We start from the raw sequence: 18,283 nt of genomic DNA on the forward strand, positions 1-18,283 counted from the left end.
AATACATACTATATATATATATATATATATATATATATGCATGTAAATAATTGAAACTAAATAAAAAAATTCATTTGCTAACACATTGTTTTCTTATATAAATGAATACTATTTATATGAACAATGTCAATAGGAAGAACTTATTACTTGCACTCTAGAATGCATTAAAATCTTTTTTCTCTCATCTATAATGTTTGGTAACTATTCTTTCACAGTTACAGTATAAATCACAACCAGTATACGAATCTAGAATGTAAGTTTTACGTTAAATATTTTCTAACATTTATACAAATACGATTTTCTTTGCATATATTTACGATTTTTACCGAGGTATTTCATATTTATACTGATTTTCAATTATATCCACTGTTATACCCATAACTGAATCAAAATCTATTTTTTAATTACTTTGCTTATCGTTTATAACTTTGGTTAAAATAAACCGACGAGCACGTACCATGTTTCGATTGTACATTATCCACATTATAATTAAAAAACTAATTATCTAAATATAATTCAACTATATAATTTTATAATTGTACTCAATAAAATCGTACTATCTAAAATAACAAATTCAAATTTTGAATAATGCCATGATAACATTCGTGACCAGTCATTATATATGACCAATCACTAATGTATGTAAGAATGACAAATTTATGCTAGATACAAATAATTTTTATTCACATTGATGAAAAATTATTGTATCAAGCGTTATTTTAAATAATACACAGATTATCTAAATTTAATTTACTAAATTATCCATGATTTCTAAATACGAAAAGAAGGCATATAATAAATATCAAAATCTAGTACAAGTTACTCCTAAAAGTCCATTATGTACATGCCAAAAATATTTAATTATGCAATATGTAATATTGCTCATAAAATTTGGAATGTATTTACATGTTTTACAATTTATGAAATTTGTTTTTAAGTTCTCATTGCTTTAATGATTGATTAATAACCTCTAATGAAACAGTAAAAAAATTATATAAAATTACTGAATTTAAATTTAAAACTTAGACATTTTTATATCGAGTATTAATTTACTAAATGATTTCTTTTTAAAAATAGAACACATATGACCTTATATATGCATGTTGGAACCTATATGTCAAGATATGTCTATGTTTAAAGTACCTTTATAAAAATTATGTAAAAGTCTGTAAAAATCCAAAGTAATAACTGGCGCATATAATGAATCTATAATGTATTTTATGAAGATTTGTTAGAATTCTACTATGTGCAGATACAATAAAATAATTTGATATAATGTACTGCCAAGTACCACATGTAAAAAACTATAGTTAAGTACATATCGTATTAAATTACCATCATCTTTGTATAACCATCATTTGCAAAATTTTGTTATGAAGAAATATACTTCTTTGAGGCATGAAGTACTATATATTAACGCAAAAATTATTTCACAAGTATCCCACTAAAATCAACTTGCACAGAAAACAAATTATTTGTAGTTTTCTAACTAATTACTTTTATTGCATTTTTATACCAATTTTTATGCAAAAATTTATAATTAACCGAGAATTATGTATGATTATTGAAATATCTAAATTTGATATCAAAATTTTTTACTGTGAGATATAGTATGTCAGCCACTAATAATTATAAGCCAATATTATTATAATAATTTATCATTTTATATTTAGATACTGAGAGATAAATGATTAAAATCGTATCCTTTTAGTTTCATATATAACGATCATTCTTTTCCTTGTAAGATTAATGCACAGTTATACTTCACCATGTCTTTAAAAACCGAAATTCGAATGCACCATTTCGGTTTTCCTTCATATATATCTATATAACATTAAAGTTACCTCCTTCCTCTTATTAATTATCAGTAACTGTAAAGATTGAAACGAAAAAAATGTACTATTTTAAATCATCATGTGATTTAACATTAATTGATAATCTTTGTTTAGTGTAAATGTACAAAAATTTTGTTATAATGATACTAAAGGTAGCGTGTGACTTATAATATGTCGGTTTGATTAGCGACATGATGAACTTTCTCGTACGTTGTCTTGAACTCTTCAAATCTTTTCACTTCCTTGAGCAACTCCTATACACATTATGAATTATAAGATACTTTATACTACATAAAAAAATTATTCTCTCTCTACATTATATTATTCTATTGAAAAGTCATACACAACAATAAGATTCAATAAGAAACAAATAATAATTTGCTTGATATTATTTAATGACAAATATGAATGTTAGAATAATTAATTAAATAGGGAAATGATATTACATGATATTGAAAAATGAATAAATATAACAAATTTGGTTAAATAAAATATATTTACCTTTGGCAGTGATTTTCTATCATAGCTCTGAGCATATTTTCCTACACACCGACTTAGTTGCACATAAATGTCACATAGTACTTCTACAGGAAAATCCTTTGTAATTTCAACAGTGGTTTGCCATGCATTCTCCAATTCATTCCTATCTACTAAAAACCTTTCGGTTTCCTCAAATCTGGCTGGACTAGAATCACTTTCAATAGCAAACGATAATTCATCTATACTTCCCCGTCTAGACGATGAATTAGATGCACTATTTTCCGCATTCTTCTCTTCTTCCGTAAAACATATATCCATATTTTCAATTTCATCAATATGTTGATCACTGACATTATTGCTTTGAATTCCTTGCATGTCTTTTGAACTTTCATTTTGCGAATCGTTTTCAGAATCAGAATTATCAAACAGAGGTACATGACCATTCAAAACACTGTTTGCCTCAGTTTCAAATTCTTGGAATTTTTCTAAATCTATACTTGTCGCTTCATTAGTTAAACATACTTTGTTATCAGATACAGTTACATTTTCATCAAATGCGATTTTCTTCTTTTTATGAACTTTCTTTACATAGCCCCGTGCCCAAGCTGGTATTCTACGTTTTCTAGAATTATTATATCTTCTTCCATTTACAATCAAGGAATGACTAGGACTCGCAATGTCTTTTTTATCTGTTCGTTCGGTTCCAGACGTGGATTGCTCTGCTTTTGACTGATTCTTATTTTCTACCTCGTTGTTAGACGTACTTTCAATAATTTTACGATTCTTCGAAATCTCACGACATTTATCCTCAAAGTCGGAATCCAATTCTGCTTTTATTAATGCGTATGCATTATCACGAAGAGAGCATGCACGGTGTCTTATCAATTTGTCAGCTGGATCTCTGTGAAAGAACATTACGCAATATATGTATACCATATAATATATACATATTAATATTATAAAGAATCATATCACTATCGAAAAGCAACATGAACTAATATGAGTGGCTTTCAATAATACAACTTTTTTCATATAATGTATCATATATAAATAATTAATAAAATATATGCCAGCAATTGAAAGCCACCTTAACTACGGAGCAACAACAGCAACGGATAAACAGGAATATCTGAACTACCTCTTTAATATTCCAAGGGAAGGCCTATCACGTAAGCTGACATGAAAACACACAACATGAATGTCAGTATCAACTTTAACTCCATTATTTATATTATTTATAATTGTATGTATAATGACAAAAAAAAGTAGGAGAATAAGTAATAATAAAAAATAATATCTGTGCAACATTTTTTTTGAATAATTTATGAAGAAAACAGAGTAGTAAAACATATCAAACGCTTCCGTATTTAAATTATAATATTGAAGTATATAGTTTTATAAGATTTGGTTAGGGATTTGATAAAACAAATGTTATATACTGTGCCCACTGACCTGTCAGGATTATATTCCAAAGCATTTCTACAAATGAGATCGATATCATCAAGAAAATCTCGAGCACAAAGGTAACAATGCATATCGATTTTTGTCATCATGGTTTCTAAATCCATAGGTTGTTTTATTATCATGTTATAATCTGGTACTTCTTCCGTATCTACTGGTTTTGTAAACATGAAGAATCTGCAATGTAAATATTTAATATTTGATATTAATTTTCACCTTATAAACAAAAAGTTATAATATGAAGATATTTACTGTCTATTTCTTGCAAGTTTTGCACAAATTTCCCTCAAGAAAATTCTTAATTCTCTTAACGAAACTTCTTCTTTTTCATATATTATTTTCTTTTCTTCTTCCGTCAATTTCTTTGGTAAAGGATCTGGTGCTAAAGGAAGCTCCTCTAGAACTTCTACTTTGTCATCTTTTATTTTTGGTGGCTTCAAGCTCTGAACCATGAAAATAGGTCGGAAGAATTTGGATCTTTGCTCTGCTGTTGGTGTTTTCATAGAATAAACTTCACTACGAAGTTCGCTAAACAGACTTTGAAGTTGAGTAGGAAGATCCTGATATGTTCTATCACTTGTGGCTAAAATTAAAATGGGTAAAGAAGGATCAAGTGCTGCAATACGACACAAAAAAACTGCTTTTACAGTTTCAGGTACAAGTGGCCACCACTGATCAATCGACCGAATGTAAATTATGGACGGCACATTCCTGGCAGCTTCGTTAAACACCTATATTATTCAAAATCGTATAAAATATTTTTAATTATAATTTACTAATAATACATGTTTCCTTTTATTATTGTTAACTAACCTGAACGCAGGTTTCTTCCGGCGATCGTCCACTTTCTGCAAAAAGAGTGCTAACATCTAATGTTTGAATTGGTAGATGTTCCATATGATATAATAATGCTTGTGCTAAATGTGGTCCTTGACCCTCAGACAAATTTCCACCGGAAATTAATAGCCTTGGACGATGAATTCCTTTAGTAATTTTCACTCTAGGATATTTAAGACAGTAATATTAAATAAGAAAGGTTAATATAACAGTAAAATAGTTATTCTTAAAATTTTGTTACTTTGCCATAGCAGAATTAACTCCTTGTGGAAATATTCCTTTTATCGAATTAAGCAACTCTTCCAATAAAGGTCCTAATAAGGGTTCCATAAAAAGTTGCAATTTTCTTCTAGCACAAGGTGACACTCTTTGTGATGATGGTACAAGAATGGAACTAGCTTGTAAAAAATCCCGTTTTTTCACCTATAAAAATATATATAATCTTATTATACTTATTTAATAGATATATGTTATCAAATAATAATAACATACTTTGATTCGTTCAGGATCTAAAAGTAACCTATTATTTGTTATATATATTTGCGGATAAGTTCTTCGCAATCCTTGCAAAACTGCTTCAGTGCATAAAGCTCTCAAGTCCGAGCCACAATAACCTGTCGCTTTTTCAGCTAATACCTCTAACAATTGATCAGGTGGGGGATTTTTCCACTTGCTAACGTGAATTTTCAATATCTCTAGTCTTTCTTTCATAGCAGGTAAAGGAAAAAATAATTCCCGATCGAAACGACCTGGCCTACGTAATGCTGGATCAATGGCATCTATTCTATTTGTTGCTCCAATAACTATTACCTATTACCAATAAAAAGAATGGAAATCAATCATAAACATTTGATAATTAAGCGCTTAAACATGTTTTCAAAAATGAAATAATTAACCTCTCCCCTATCACTGAGGCCATCCATAAGTGCCAAAAGAGTAGATACAATACTAGCATGGATTTGATCCTGTTTCGTACTTCGAACAGGTGCAAGGCCATCTATTTCATCAAAAAATATTATGGACGGTTTCATTTGTTGAGCCTGCTCAAATAACAATCGCAACTGGCGTTCGGATTCCCCGACCCACTTAGATAGACAATCTGCGCCCTTTCTCATAAAGAACGACATTTTTCTACTGCCTTGACTACATTCATTTGCCAATGCTCTAGCTATCAATGTCTTACCAGTTCCTAGATAAATAAATAAAGATGTATTAATAATCACAATGTGTTACTTTAAATATAACTAATGTAATTATAAATGTATAATAATAAATATAGATGTATACAAGATGAACCTACCTGGTGGACCATGAAATAATACTCCTTTTGGTGGGGTAATATGAAAACGTTCAAAAACATCTGGATACATCATAGGAAAAACAACCATTTCTTTAAGGCAGTGAATATGTGATTCTAAGCCTCCAACATCATTGAATCTAATATTAGTATCTAAAGTAATTGGATTTATATCTGCTTTACGATCAGGTGGTCCACCTTGAGGTATTGCTGATTGCCTTCAATAAAATGATTTTATTTGAAGAATAACTTGTATGATTATTTCTAATCTAGCAAAATATTTCCTAAATTCTCTTTTTACCTTGCTTTTTTACTTTTCTTCTTATCATAACGTTGAGGTTCTGAATCACTGGAATCACTAGAGCTTGTACTTTTGCTTCTATGTTTACGCCTTCTCATGGAATTACTAAGAACACTTCTAAGTGCCTTTATAGATCGCCGAACTGGTTCTACATTAGCTTGAAATCTATCTACAGCTGGTTTTTTCTGACGTAAACTATACTTTCTAGGACCGGGGGAATCGGAAGATTCACTTAAATCACTATCTACCACTGTAAAAATATTAAGTTGGAAATAATATAAAAAGACGTCTTTAGTCATATAAAGTAGTAGCATGTTTATGTCAAAGATAAACATCGAACCTGTAAGTTTCTTACCCCTTGGTAATTGCCGCTGTGCTGTCCTTCTAGTTCGTTTAATACGGGTATACATATCTTCATAACCCTGACAATAACATAAGTATTTTTTATTTTCTCATTATGTTCTAACAATAATTTTCCTCATTGATTCAACATTATTTTATACATGTACTAATCAATGTACAAATTATAAAACAATATTCTTATTTTATTACTTTATATTAAAAATTAGAACATAATAGCTCATCAAAAAAATTACAAAAAATTACTTACATCTTCATTTTCAGAATTATCGTTATTTTCAGGTTTCTCACTTTCTTGTGAGCTATCTTCATCAGCTTCAACACGTTCTACTTTAGGCTTCACATCCTTTTCACTTAAATTTCCACCAAGTCTTGTAGCAGGTCCTTCTCTAAGTCTACTTGGACTATCAGATTTTCTTGTCCTATACATAGGTTATTTTAATAAAGATTTAATCACATTTTAGCTTTATAAATTACCTTAATGAATATTTACCTTACATCCTTTTCCTCATTAGATTTACTTCTGGTTTCCATTTTATCTTTATGTTCCCTCTCTGTTCTTTCCCTTTCCTGCCTATCCTTGAGATCTCTAATATCTTTGTCTTGCTCTGTTTTTTCTCTAAGATCACGATCACTTCTTCCTCTAAGTTCTCTATTATTTTGTCTGTCATGTTCTGTTCTTTCTCTAATATGTCTAGAGTTTTTATTTGGAGGGTGATTTTCACGTGATCTAAGAGGCATGCGCTCTCTAACATCACGTTTTCTTTCAGGAACTTCATCCACCATTTCTTTGTCAGATGAAGAACCATGTTGTTGAAACATAGGATAACCTTTCAATGTTTGTGTACCTAAAATACATTAGAAATACTTCAAAAATTTTCACATAACAAGAATTTTTGCTTATCTAACACCTATTTTATCTAGAACATTATTTAAAAGATAGACTTTATATGTTACATAATATTCAATAATTTTCTTGATATGATTTAACAAGATTAAATGTAAGTGATATATATTACATATAGAATCAAGTATGATTTTAAGATATGCTTTACCTAAAATCCAGCTAGTATTAAGATTATCATATGTTTGCATTCTATGACGTGTGCTACGGCGCACACTTAAGTTATTCATAGATATATGAGAAGTAGAATTTGAATGTGATCGTAAAGTACGCAAACTTTTAACCCTTCTGGCATTAGAGCCCAGGCTACGGTTTCTCGGAGAAAAGATATCTTCTTCTGTATCCATTGAGTCCAATGCAGCATCGTCATCTGACATTATCTATATTGTATCATACAATTAAAAGTACTTCTTTTTTACATTTCAAATGATTCAATTATTATACATATATCTATCTTATGCACTAATATATTAACCTTGTATATTAATCTACTGCACGTGCGTGCGTGTATGTGTGTGTGTCATTAAAACAATTATAGATATATAAATGTATTAAAAACTTATTTAAATTAGAATGGTAATATTTTATAAAAATAATTGAAGTAGAAGGCATAACATCAAGTATTCTTGTGAAATACAGTGGAAAAATCGTATATTTGACTCATAATATAATGAAATAAATTATATAACAATGATAGAACTTTTTGACAGTTAATAAACATTTTTTCGTATTTTTTGTTGTTCTTTTTTACGAAATGGAACACCGCCCACTTAAATATTTTTGCAGAACGCCGAAGAGTATGAAAATGAATGTAAATTACTTCTTATAAAAAAGTGACGATACAATTAATGATTAACCATAGAAATTGTAAAAAAGAAGATTGAAATTAAAATATGCACGATCTATAATAATAATAAACAAAGCACCATAGAAGCAATTAGATTCACCCTGAAACACACGAATTTTAACCTCAGGAATTATTTAGCGTTTGAGGTCATCGATGTTCGAAATATTTAGCATTTTACCAAATAAATTACCTTCATCTGGCCAGTTCTTGCTGCCAATTTATACTTAAAGTAAAAAGAAAACTGCTAACGTCCGTCATATGCCTTAGGTAAAGTAACACCACTGCCTCGATTGAGTGCACGTAGCGCATGCACACTGAACCTCCACAAAGGTCGTTTTATGATCGACTATCACTTAAAATTATGTTACATTAACAACATGAATAATAAAGATCCACATGACACATGTTATAACCAATAAGTTCGTCGTTGCAATAAAAAATTTCTTGTCGAATCGATGATTACAAAATTCGTATCCGCAAACTATCATTGCATACGTGAACACATACTGAAATTAGCTGTAAATGTATCTGTAGATCTAACCTAACCCGTTTGCAATTGTGATCACCTTTAAGTATATGATGTAAGAATACGATATTAGCGCGCTCTGAAATAAAACGAGTTAGCTACTGATGGTAAGTATATGATATATGCATAAATGTAATTATTGGTACAAACATTGACTAAATACAGAATAGATCTATCATCGCATAAAGTTCATATCATATGTTCTGAAATACTGATCGCACAAAAAATCAGAAGTTTTGTTATTTAAAATGCTAAATTTAGGAATTACAATCATATGACTGTTCCTGGAAGTTAAGGCATTTCAAAAATTTTTAAATCAATTTAAATTGAGTTATATATTTTTATATACTAGAATAGATGCATTTTTTATTTTGTATAAAAAAATATTTGTTTTTAAAAACGATTAATTAAAAGGGTACTTTAATTCTGTAAAATTTAGCATATGAAATGCTATAAGACATAAGATCACTTTTTCTCAATATATTTCATTTAAGTTAATGCGGAATGAATTTATTAAACTCGTTGTACTTATTTTTAATTTCCACTTCCTTTTCCTCAAATATAATTATTAAAATTTGATAGTGTTTTAGTTCTTTAGTAAAAGCGTGTAAAAACCTGCATCGTAAGCAAAGATATATTTAAGAAATAATGTAATATGCTTGTTAAAACTTCACTTAATTGTTTAAAATTACATATATTTCGCAATTGATTTAGGCATAATTAAAATTAAGTAAATAAAAAAGCATAAGCTACTGAAAGATGTTTCCTTTAAATGCATTTTAGATGTCATATATTTGTACTTATTGGAAAGTTAAAATTTCTATAGTTTCTGTAATTTTGGGTGTATGAAATTATGAAAATAATCTATAATATTTTATATATTTACTAATTATACAGTGTCTGTAAATTATATACGGTTCGTGAATGTTCTGTTTGTATAATATATATAAATTATAAAGATAATTAAAATTATGTACAACAATGTTTTACTTTATAGGTTATAGCTCTCTGAAGGTGTATCTCAAAAAAACTGAAAAATTAAAAAATTTTATTCATTGTTTTCTAGAATTAATTTAACATTTTTAATGTTTCGTGGCAATCAGTATATTATTAGAAATAATTTAATTTCTTCCCGTTTTATAAGATTACAATACGGTAAGTTCATTAACATAACATATACATACATGTATATACATATAAAACACTACTATTGAATGAAAATATAGGACAATTATTTGAAAATTATTAAAAAATATTATAATATTCTAGTATTCTTATGTTAATTATATATATTTAATTTTAGATAATTTTTTTAATAAAAACATGTCAAGCAGTATTAAACAAGATGAGAATATTATTGAACGAACTAATAAAAGACAAATGATCGATGAAAGTTATGAAATGATAACAAAAGCTCCAAAGGTAGAACCAACTGAAGATGTAGTACAAAGAAAAAACAACGTTAAAAGGAAAAACTTTGTGATAATGTTAAGTTACGTGGGCAAAAATTATTGTGGTATGCAAATTAATCGTGGTAGGAAAACTATTGAAGAAAGTTTATTATCTGCTTTGTTGAAAGCAAATTTTATTACGAAAGAACAATTCGAGGATGTAAGAGAAATTAAATTTCAAAGAGCTGCACGTACAGATAAAGGTGTATCAGCAGTTAGGCAAGTTGTTTCTCTACAATTGCGTAAGTATTATATTATTTATTTTACAGTTATATGAATAAAGCAGCGATAATTGTGAATGATAAAAATAATAATTAACGTCATTAACTCATAATCAATTGTAGCTGATTATGTAAACAAAGAAGATATAAATCAGTATCTTCCAAAGGATATCAGAGTATTTGATGTAAAGAGGGTAACAAGAACTTTTAATAGTAAAACTAAATGCGATGCTAGAACATACAGATATGTTCTTCCCACATTTGTTTTGGCTCCAGAAGATTCAAATGTTTTACAAATTGACGAAGAGGAAGAAGTAAATGAAGAACAACGACTTAAACAACTATCTATGATAGATGGAAAGCCATATCATGAATTCCGATTGACTCCAGAAATGCTTGACAAGCTAAATGAAATTTTGAAATTATTAGAAGGCACACATAATTTTCATAATTTTACATCGAAAACGTAAGTTATTTTGTATCGTAAAATCTTAGTATATTACTTTCTCTACTTATTATATTACTTTCTCTTAGAAAGCCATTAGATCCAAGAGCCAAGCGTTATATAATATACTTTCGTTGTGTTGAAACATTTATTGCAAATAATATGGAATTTGCAGTACTGGAAATAAAAGGACAAAGTTTTATGTTACATCAAATTAGAAAAATGGTATCTTTAGTTATAGGGATTTGTAGAAATATTGTGACAAGTGATATTATCAAAGATGTATTTTCAGTAGAAAAAATTGACATCCCTATTGCACCAGGTTTAGGACTAAGTTTACATTTTGTAAGATATTTTAATTTTAATTAGTTTCAAATACGAAATAGAATTATTTAATTAAGATCTTCCTTTATTTAGGTACATTATGAATATTATAATGAAAAATTTGGAAAAGATGGATTTCACAAAACATTAGAATGGCAAGAATGCAATGACGATGTTGACAAATTTTATAAAGAATGCATTTTACAGGATATAATAGATAAGGAAATATCAGAAAAAGTGTATCCTTTTTTTATGTAATAATTTACAGAGTAATTGATTAATATTTTTTAAATTACAGAATACTTTAATAAAAATATTTACCTTGACAAGTGTAATGTAGAATGATGCATTGGTTGGCATCTATCCTAACACCAAAGAGATTTGCATTTAAAGAATATGTAGTACAGTGTGAATATGTATCATGAGATCATTGTATTTTTTATCAAAAGTGTATTACATATATTTGTCAATAATAACTATTTTTAACTATTTTAAACTGTAATGTTATTACAAATGTATACAAAATCTAAAAGAATTTATTTAATTATAGAATATATTCATTTATCGTTGATTTACAAAAAAATTATTGTAATAGATTATCTCTGCTTACTATATGTACGTCTATAATTGCAATTATTTTGATTTTTCTCGTGTGATCTTCCAAGTGTGTGAAATATTAGTTATATGTTATTTCTATCTCGCTTTAACATATGATCATCAAATCAGAATAAAGCGAATATACATCCGCGTATTTCCCCTCACAAACATGCACACAAACAGATAAGAATACTTGTTGCCTCAAACGGGTTATTCCAGATTGATTCAGGATTAGTGACTGAGAGAATTCATCATTAAAGAAGCTAAAAGAATCTTCCCGGCAATTTTCTTTATTATTATGAAAAATACGATAATTATCATTTTAACAATTATATTCAGTAAGTAAATTTTTTTTTGTACTAAACTAGTTTAGTAGTGACCTTGAACTCTGACAAATTTTTATATATACCAACCATAGATAATAAGTATATTTGCAATACATGTTATAACATAAAGCATATTATCATGGAGTGAAATTACATTGTTTTTTCGTAATTGTATTATTATTATTATTCTAAATTTTAAACAATTTCTTGCAGAAAGATATACGATATATATTCTTTATAGCTTAATGTACAAATTATAGGTTTAAAATAAAATAAAGTAAAGAATTTGAAACGTAAAATATATAGTTTATTTATTTTATAGGTTTGATGAAACATGGATATACACAATGTGGGTAAGTTAATATATCTTTTTATAAATATACTGTTATTTTACATCAATAAAATATTTTATTTACGTCATTAATATGAAAGTAATAATATTCATTAACAAACATACATTTCATGGATTTATAACAAAATTCATTAATGTCTTTCTTATAGTATAGAAACATTTCAATGTAAAAATGGAGACTGCATAAAGAGTGAATTATTATGTGATGGGCAGGCAGATTGTAAAGATAGCTCTGATGAAACAGTTGTAGAGTGTACTAAAGCTGAAATCATATGTCCAAATTATGCATTTCGATGTTCTTATGGTGCATGTGTAGATGGAGATGTAACTTGCAATGGAATACAGGACTGTATTGACAATAGTGATGAAACATTGTCTAGATGTACAGGCATTTCATCCAATATGTCTTCATCTGTATCGTGTAGAAAAGATCAATTCACATGCGCTAATGGACATTGCATTGATAAAAGTAGTTTATGCGATGGTAAAGCAGACTGTGCAGATAATTCAGATGAGACATATATGCAATGTGGTTCAATCATGTAAGTTGTAAAATTAAAGAAAAAAGTCATAAATTTAATGTAGTATAAATATCTCTGAACTACATTACAATTTTACTTGCATTATAATTCATTTCTGTAGAAATAATCAAACTTAATTTATTAATTAACTTATATGGTATAACTCTATTTGACATATTTATAGCTGTCCAAATTTCTCTTTTCGTTGTGCTTATGGTGCCTGTATTGATGGTGATTTAAAATGCAATGGAGTTGAAAACTGTGCAGATGGTTCCGATGAAGATCCTGTGAAATGTAAATATACTACAGGAACAACTTCAACTCCTCCTCCTATAATACAGCGTCCAATACCTCCTATTAGTTCCAAATTTTGTATTGTACCACCAAAACCAGAAAATGGTTATTGGAAATTACACAAATCATATTGCTGTGATGTGCAAGCTGGTCAAGTATGTAATGATTGTGATGTTGCACAAGGCACACGGTTAGAACCAGGACAAGAATTAATATACAAATGTAATCCTGGTTATAAATTAAGTAAAGATACTCGTCCATTTTGTAGCTTGCAAGGTAAATGGGTAAATATTCCAGAATGTAAAGGTATGAAAAAAAATTATAAAGTAATATTAAAAATAGTAAAAAGATATTATTGAAATATACTTGTGTTTTACAGAAATACGTTGTAAAGGATTAGAATCAGCTTCAACAGGTGTTAGTTGTAGACGCAATGGTGGATATACTCCATGTTCAAATCCTGTTCCTGGAACAGAAGCAATATTATTCTGTCGTAATGGTTATAAAGAACAGACAAACTTTGCATCATCACGAGTTACATGTAATAAAAATGGTGAATGGAGCCCCAATCCAATACAGTGCATTCCAGGTCCGCTAATGATAAATATTTATATTAATAATTCTTCTGTCTTATTACAAACAGATGCACAAAGAAATTACTCTATGTTTATAGAAGTTTTTGATGATAAAATTGTTATTAATACAAATAAAGGGAAAAATAATAATCTAGATTTGGCATAGGAAATAAAGTTGTTAAAAGTCTGGATTCAATACTAAAAATATAATATAAAATAATTTTATACAGTATTATAATTATAAATTAATACATTATTTCAATACGTTATAATGAAGGTTTTAATTTAAAAGAAAGTATTATTAAGTATATAAAGTATATTGTATTATAATCTGTGTGAGATAAGTTGCACATATTAATCATATTTATGTATATTCAGTGGAATTTATATAATATTATAATAATGCTTATGATATATATTATAATAAAATTGAAGAATTTCTAATGCAAATTTGTTAATATTTTGAATATTGTTTGCTACCATTCAAATTTATATAATAATAATTATTTCTCTTTAATGATATGATACAAATATATATTTTAGCATGTGGTGTTCTACCTGTACAGTATACACCAACTATTGTAAATGGAGCTCCAGCTAATATTTCCGAATTTCCGTGGCATGCTACACTCTATAGGGCGGAGAATTCTTTTGCACCAAAAAGATTTATTTGTGGTGCAACTATTATTCATGAAAGACTTCTAATTACAGCAGCACATTGTGTTTATGATGAAGTGGCTCAGAAACTGGACGATGCTTCAAAATTTTACATAGTCACAGGCAATATTTTTCAAGATTATGATTCTCCTTTACATAATAATATAACGGTGAAGAAGGCAAAGGTATCTATATTTATTATTTTTAGTGTTTTGAATTTCTATAACTATTATAATAATCATGTCCTTTACATATATTTCAGGTAAAACATATATACTATCATTGTGATAGATACAGAGGACTTAGCGGAAATTATGAAAACGACATAGCTATATTGGAAGTTACACCATCACTTACATTGTCAAACAGATTAGTACCTGTATGTTTAGATTCGAAGGATGAGATTAAATTAGAAAATGGAATGTATGGAAAAGTTGCAGGATTTGGGAAGACTGCTTCAGGAGAATTTAGTGCAATGTTACAACAAATTACAGTGCCATATGTTTCTTACAGTATGTGTAAACATTCAAGTATTGTTCCTGAAACAGGACAAGTACTTATTACAAATGATAAGTTTTGTGCAGGTTATGTAAATGGTTAGTACAATATTATTGTTTTTCTTTTTAAAATTTAATATAAAATTATAGTACATTGTTTATCTTACATTAAAGTTGATCAAAAATATGTAAATCACAGGGTCTTCAGTTTGTAATGGTGACAGTGGAGGTGGATTGATTTTTAGCAGCAATACATTGTGGTATTTAAAAGGTATTGTTAGTGTTACTATTAGTAAAACAACAGGAGGGTCTACAACATGTAACAGTGATACATATTCTTTGTATACTCAAGTTTCCAATCATTTGTTATGGATTCAGGATATTATTTTATCGATAGACCAACAATCATTACTACCTGTGTGTCCTACATAATGAAATGCTCACCATTGCTTATACTCTACCTCTAATGAAATATACTAATGTAACTGAGATTTAAAGTACTATTTACCTTTCTTTGTACATAGAACATGTTGATGAATCTTTTAAAGAATGATCTATGATAATATATCTATTTTATATTAATGTACAATCATTCTTTTATACATAAATGAGGTGTCATATACTGGAGGAAGCCATACGATGGAGATACAAAATTATACAATATTTCAAATATATTTAATAAAAAATGAGTAAGGTGATTTACATGTTAAAAATGTATGAATATATAAAATCTTTTGATACACAAACTTTAAATAATATTATTTTTTTAATTTATACAAAATAAATTATATACTTTTATAGAAGTGCAACTAGTATTATATTTAAACTCATTATTATTTTTTCTGTTACAAGCATAACATTTATATAAAACCTTGGTTATAAAACAATATACAATAACTATTATGAAATATATATACACATACATATACAAGTACTATAATTACTTCTGTACTTGTCACAGAAAGACAAACCATTCTAAACAGAATTTGGTGATATCCATATTTTATTTATGTTTACACACATTCATATTGTTTTGATATCTTTTCATTGTTAACCCTTTTTGGCAATTTAGATGATACATGGAACACAGTAGCGTCTATTTAAAAAATATAATATCAAACATAATATTAGACATTAATAATAAAACTAATATAACATTACAATACAAAAAAATATAATATAAACATTTTACCTTCAACATGTAAGTTTTTTAAGTTCGTTTGAAGTTCATCTATGGTAGAACTTAATTTAGTATTTGGTACTGAAGGCAAAATATTTTCATCAAGTTTCATTAAGTCTGCCAATTCCTTTTCTAAATCAACATTTGAATCATCATTCTCAAGAGACTCTGATAATATACATTGTACTTCTTTTTGCTCTTCCAAAGCCTGCAATTTCAATCAACATAAATATTTTAATATAAGTAAACTAAAAATTAACTATTTAGTTCCGAAATTTACTCACTTCTGACAGGTCATCTACAATATCTATAACATTAGACTCTGACAAACAACTCTCGTTAAGTTTTTTTAATACATCTGATCCTATTTTGTAAGCTGATATCACAGTAGTATTTGTATGAGTATTTTGAATACTTGTTATAAGGCTTTGAATATTGTTAAGTGTTTGAGCTCGCTTTTCAATAGTACTTTCCAATTCTTTCTTTTTTCTCAAATATGTTTTTGCTACCTGCCGTAAACCTTTTGTTAAATATGACTTTGCTTCACTAATAATATTAATTTTTTCTTCTTCCATAAGTTCTATTTCTTTTATAAGTATATTTTCTTGTTTCATTAACTTGTATAAGCCTTCTTCAATTTCTGTTATACTATCTGATGAATGTGCAGCGATTTTAATCAATAATTCACTTTGATTTTCATTATTTCCAAAAACCACCTTTTTTTCACGCATCAACCATATTAAGATTAACATTATAGTATTATCTAATATATTTTTATCCATGTCAGATTTACAACTTTTTACTAGTTCAGAAAATGGTATAAGAATACTTTCTTTTTTTCTTTCTAAAATAGAAAGTATAACATCTCCAAATTCTTTAATGACTTTTAAATGTATATATCTAGTCTCTTTGTCAATTTCATTATTAACAACATAACTTCTAACTTTTGAAAATGACCACACAAGTGGCTTTTTCACAAATGTATCAATTGACCATGCAGTCCATGATTCACAGGGTTCTTTCAAAAATTCAGTTTCTGGAATTATTTCATTATTCCTGTAATATTATATAAATTAATCTTCAATGTAGATTGTTCTTAATTGTATTTTTATAATCTATGAAGATAATATTACCGATGTAATTCTTCAACAACAGTTACTAAACAAAGCGGTGTACAACCTTTCCTTCTAAAAGCACCATTTAAGTCTGCAATAGAAAAGCTATTTCTCTTAGTGTATTTTAACCATTCATATATTAAATTTTGCCAAAATTTATATTTCGATACCCAATCTTGTGGATTAGCAGATTTAGTTCGAAAAGGGGAAAACAAAGCACTAATCCTTTCTTCTTCATTCCAACATTTAGGCATTTTTTCAGAGGGAAGTGGTAAGTTATTATCTACATCTTCAATTTTTGTAGTCATTTTTTTAGCTGAAATAATATTCTTTTAAGTTAGGTTATATTTTTACATGTAAAAATAGAAAACGTAAAACAATAATATTTACCTTTTTATGATAATATTAGTTCTACTATATATGATTAATATCTTTTTTAATGTTATCAGATATTAATAATTTTTCATTATTAAAAAGTTGATTAGAATCTTCCTTTCGATAAAACTGTCATTAAATCGTTCTGAGAACGTAGTACAAGCACCTAACCGTGTAAGTACTCAGTAGATTCAGTTATTATTCTATCTACTACCAGTTTTGCTACTACTAGATATTTTGCTATTATATAGATTCATTCATTTTGTAAAAAAGCAGATATATTTTTAAGTTGTGAAATACATTTGCTTAGACTAACGTGTATTACAGTAAATTTCTTATTTAAAAAAAAAAAATGCTTCGATGCTAGAAATGATTTGTAAAATTCAAATTTAGGCAAACTGACATTTTATATTATGTACAACAATCACATTTCTACTTCTGCTGGCTAACTACAGGTGTTTCCTCCCGTTTCCTCTTTGTTAAAACAAATGGCAACATTCATATG

General features: G+C 27.8%; 4 protein-coding genes across 10 annotated transcripts; 2 read left to right on the plus strand and 2 right to left on the minus strand.

The window, feature by feature from the left end:
• Positions 1-167: 167 nt before the first annotated feature.
• LOC100743351 (ATPase family AAA domain-containing protein 2) lies at positions 168-8,879 on the minus strand. 6 transcript variants are annotated; one of them, XM_012387930.3, is made up of 17 exons: positions 8,513-8,877; positions 8,402-8,423; positions 7,627-7,855; positions 7,065-7,419; positions 6,822-6,993; positions 6,552-6,633; positions 6,212-6,461; positions 5,914-6,128; positions 5,510-5,802; positions 5,106-5,423; positions 4,855-5,036; positions 4,590-4,776; positions 4,029-4,507; positions 3,768-3,953; positions 3,454-3,489; positions 2,337-3,216; positions 168-2,089 (listed from the first exon to the last, which is right to left on the minus strand). In XM_012387930.3, the coding sequence occupies exons 2-17, from the start codon at positions 8,402-8,404 to the stop codon at positions 2,000-2,002; spliced, it is 3,957 nt and encodes a 1,318-aa protein (XP_012243353.1). In that variant the 5' UTR covers positions 8,405-8,423; positions 8,513-8,877; the 3' UTR covers positions 168-1,999. The 6 variants fall into 6 exon arrangements, with proteins under 6 accessions (XP_012243353.1, XP_012243356.1, XP_012243355.1 ...); XM_012387933.3 differs by lacking the exon at positions 8,402-8,423 and having other exon boundaries at positions 168-1,871; positions 8,513-8,879; XM_012387932.3 differs by lacking the exon at positions 8,402-8,423 and having other exon boundaries at positions 6,567-6,633.
• Positions 8,880-9,666: 787 nt separating this feature from the next.
• LOC100743832 (tRNA pseudouridine synthase A) lies at positions 9,667-11,785 on the plus strand. Its single transcript, XM_003491041.4, has 7 exons — positions 9,667-9,764; positions 9,846-10,003; positions 10,152-10,541; positions 10,644-10,986; positions 11,055-11,310; positions 11,383-11,528; positions 11,630-11,785. Exons 2-7 carry the CDS (start codon positions 9,934-9,936, stop codon positions 11,712-11,714), a joined length of 1,290 nt encoding a protein of 429 aa, XP_003491089.2. The 5' UTR covers positions 9,667-9,764; positions 9,846-9,933; the 3' UTR covers positions 11,715-11,785.
• A 289-nt stretch (positions 11,786-12,074) lies between these two features.
• Positions 12,075-15,599, plus strand: LOC100743472 (modular serine protease). The gene is made up of 8 exons (XM_003491038.2): positions 12,075-12,224; positions 12,535-12,565; positions 12,714-13,106; positions 13,270-13,685; positions 13,759-13,968; positions 14,498-14,796; positions 14,874-15,207; positions 15,308-15,599. The coding sequence occupies exons 1-8, from the start codon at positions 12,185-12,187 to the stop codon at positions 15,538-15,540; spliced, it is 1,956 nt and encodes a 651-aa protein (XP_003491086.1). The 5' UTR covers positions 12,075-12,184; the 3' UTR covers positions 15,541-15,599.
• Positions 15,600-16,093: 494 nt separating this feature from the next.
• On the minus strand, positions 16,094-18,198 carry LOC100743949 (charged multivesicular body protein 7). Of its 2 annotated transcripts, XM_012387928.3 has the most exons (6): positions 17,794-18,198; positions 17,574-17,719; positions 17,422-17,508; positions 16,573-17,344; positions 16,301-16,496; positions 16,094-16,204 (listed from the first exon to the last, which is right to left on the minus strand). In XM_012387928.3, exons 2-6 carry the CDS (start codon positions 17,639-17,641, stop codon positions 16,122-16,124), a joined length of 1,206 nt encoding a protein of 401 aa, XP_012243351.1. In that variant the 5' UTR covers positions 17,642-17,719; positions 17,794-18,198; the 3' UTR covers positions 16,094-16,121. The 2 variants fall into 2 exon arrangements, with proteins under 2 accessions (XP_012243351.1, XP_003491090.1); XM_003491042.4 differs by having other exon boundaries at positions 17,422-17,719.
• Positions 18,199-18,283: the final 85 nt, after the last annotated feature.

This window comes from Bombus impatiens, unplaced genomic scaffold, assembly GCF_000188095.3.
Source record: "Bombus impatiens unplaced genomic scaffold, BIMP_2.2 scf_0494, whole genome shotgun sequence".
Lineage (NCBI taxonomy): Eukaryota > Metazoa > Arthropoda > Insecta > Hymenoptera > Apidae > Bombus > Bombus impatiens.

What these genes read in the sequence shown, in the direction of transcription:
- LOC100743351 (XM_012387929.3), bottom strand. An exon ending in AAGAAAAGTAAAAAAGCAAG is followed by an intron (nt 6,129 to 6,211) that starts GTAAAAAGAGAA and finishes ATTTTATTGAAG; the next exon opens with GCAATCAGCAATACCTCAAG. An exon ending in GTTAATTCTGCTATGGCAAA is followed by an intron (nt 4,777 to 4,854) that starts GTAACAAAATTT and finishes TAAATATCCTAG; the next exon opens with AGTGAAAATTACTAAAGGAA.
- LOC100743832 (XM_003491041.4), top strand. Translation starts at nt 9,934, where the DNA reads ATGTTTCGTGGCAATCAGTATATTATTAGAAATAATTTAATTTCTTCC. An exon ending in TAGGACTAAGTTTACATTTT is followed by an intron (nt 11,311 to 11,382) that starts GTAAGATATTTT and finishes TCCTTTATTTAG; the next exon opens with GTACATTATGAATATTATAA. An exon ending in AAGGAAATATCAGAAAAAGT is followed by an intron (nt 11,529 to 11,629) that starts GTATCCTTTTTT and finishes AGTGTAATGTAG; the next exon opens with AATGATGCATTGGTTGGCAT.
- LOC100743472 (XM_003491038.2), top strand. Translation starts at nt 12,185, where the DNA reads ATGAAAAATACGATAATTATCATTTTAACAATTATATTCA. An exon ending in ATGCAATGTGGTTCAATCAT is followed by an intron (nt 13,107 to 13,269) that starts GTAAGTTGTAAA and finishes ACATATTTATAG; the next exon opens with CTGTCCAAATTTCTCTTTTC. An exon ending in TCCAATACAGTGCATTCCAG is followed by an intron (nt 13,969 to 14,497) that starts GTCCGCTAATGA and finishes TATATATTTTAG; the next exon opens with CATGTGGTGTTCTACCTGTA.
- LOC100743949 (XM_003491042.4), bottom strand. Translation starts at nt 17,711, where the DNA reads ATGACTACAAAAATTGAAGATGTAGATAATAACTTACCACTTCCCTCT. An exon ending in GTTGTTGAAGAATTACATCG is followed by an intron (nt 17,345 to 17,421) that starts GTAATATTATCT and finishes ATAATATTACAG; the next exon opens with GAATAATGAAATAATTCCAG. An exon ending in TTGTAGATGACCTGTCAGAA is followed by an intron (nt 16,497 to 16,572) that starts GTGAGTAAATTT and finishes TTGAAATTGCAG; the next exon opens with GCTTTGGAAGAGCAAAAAGA.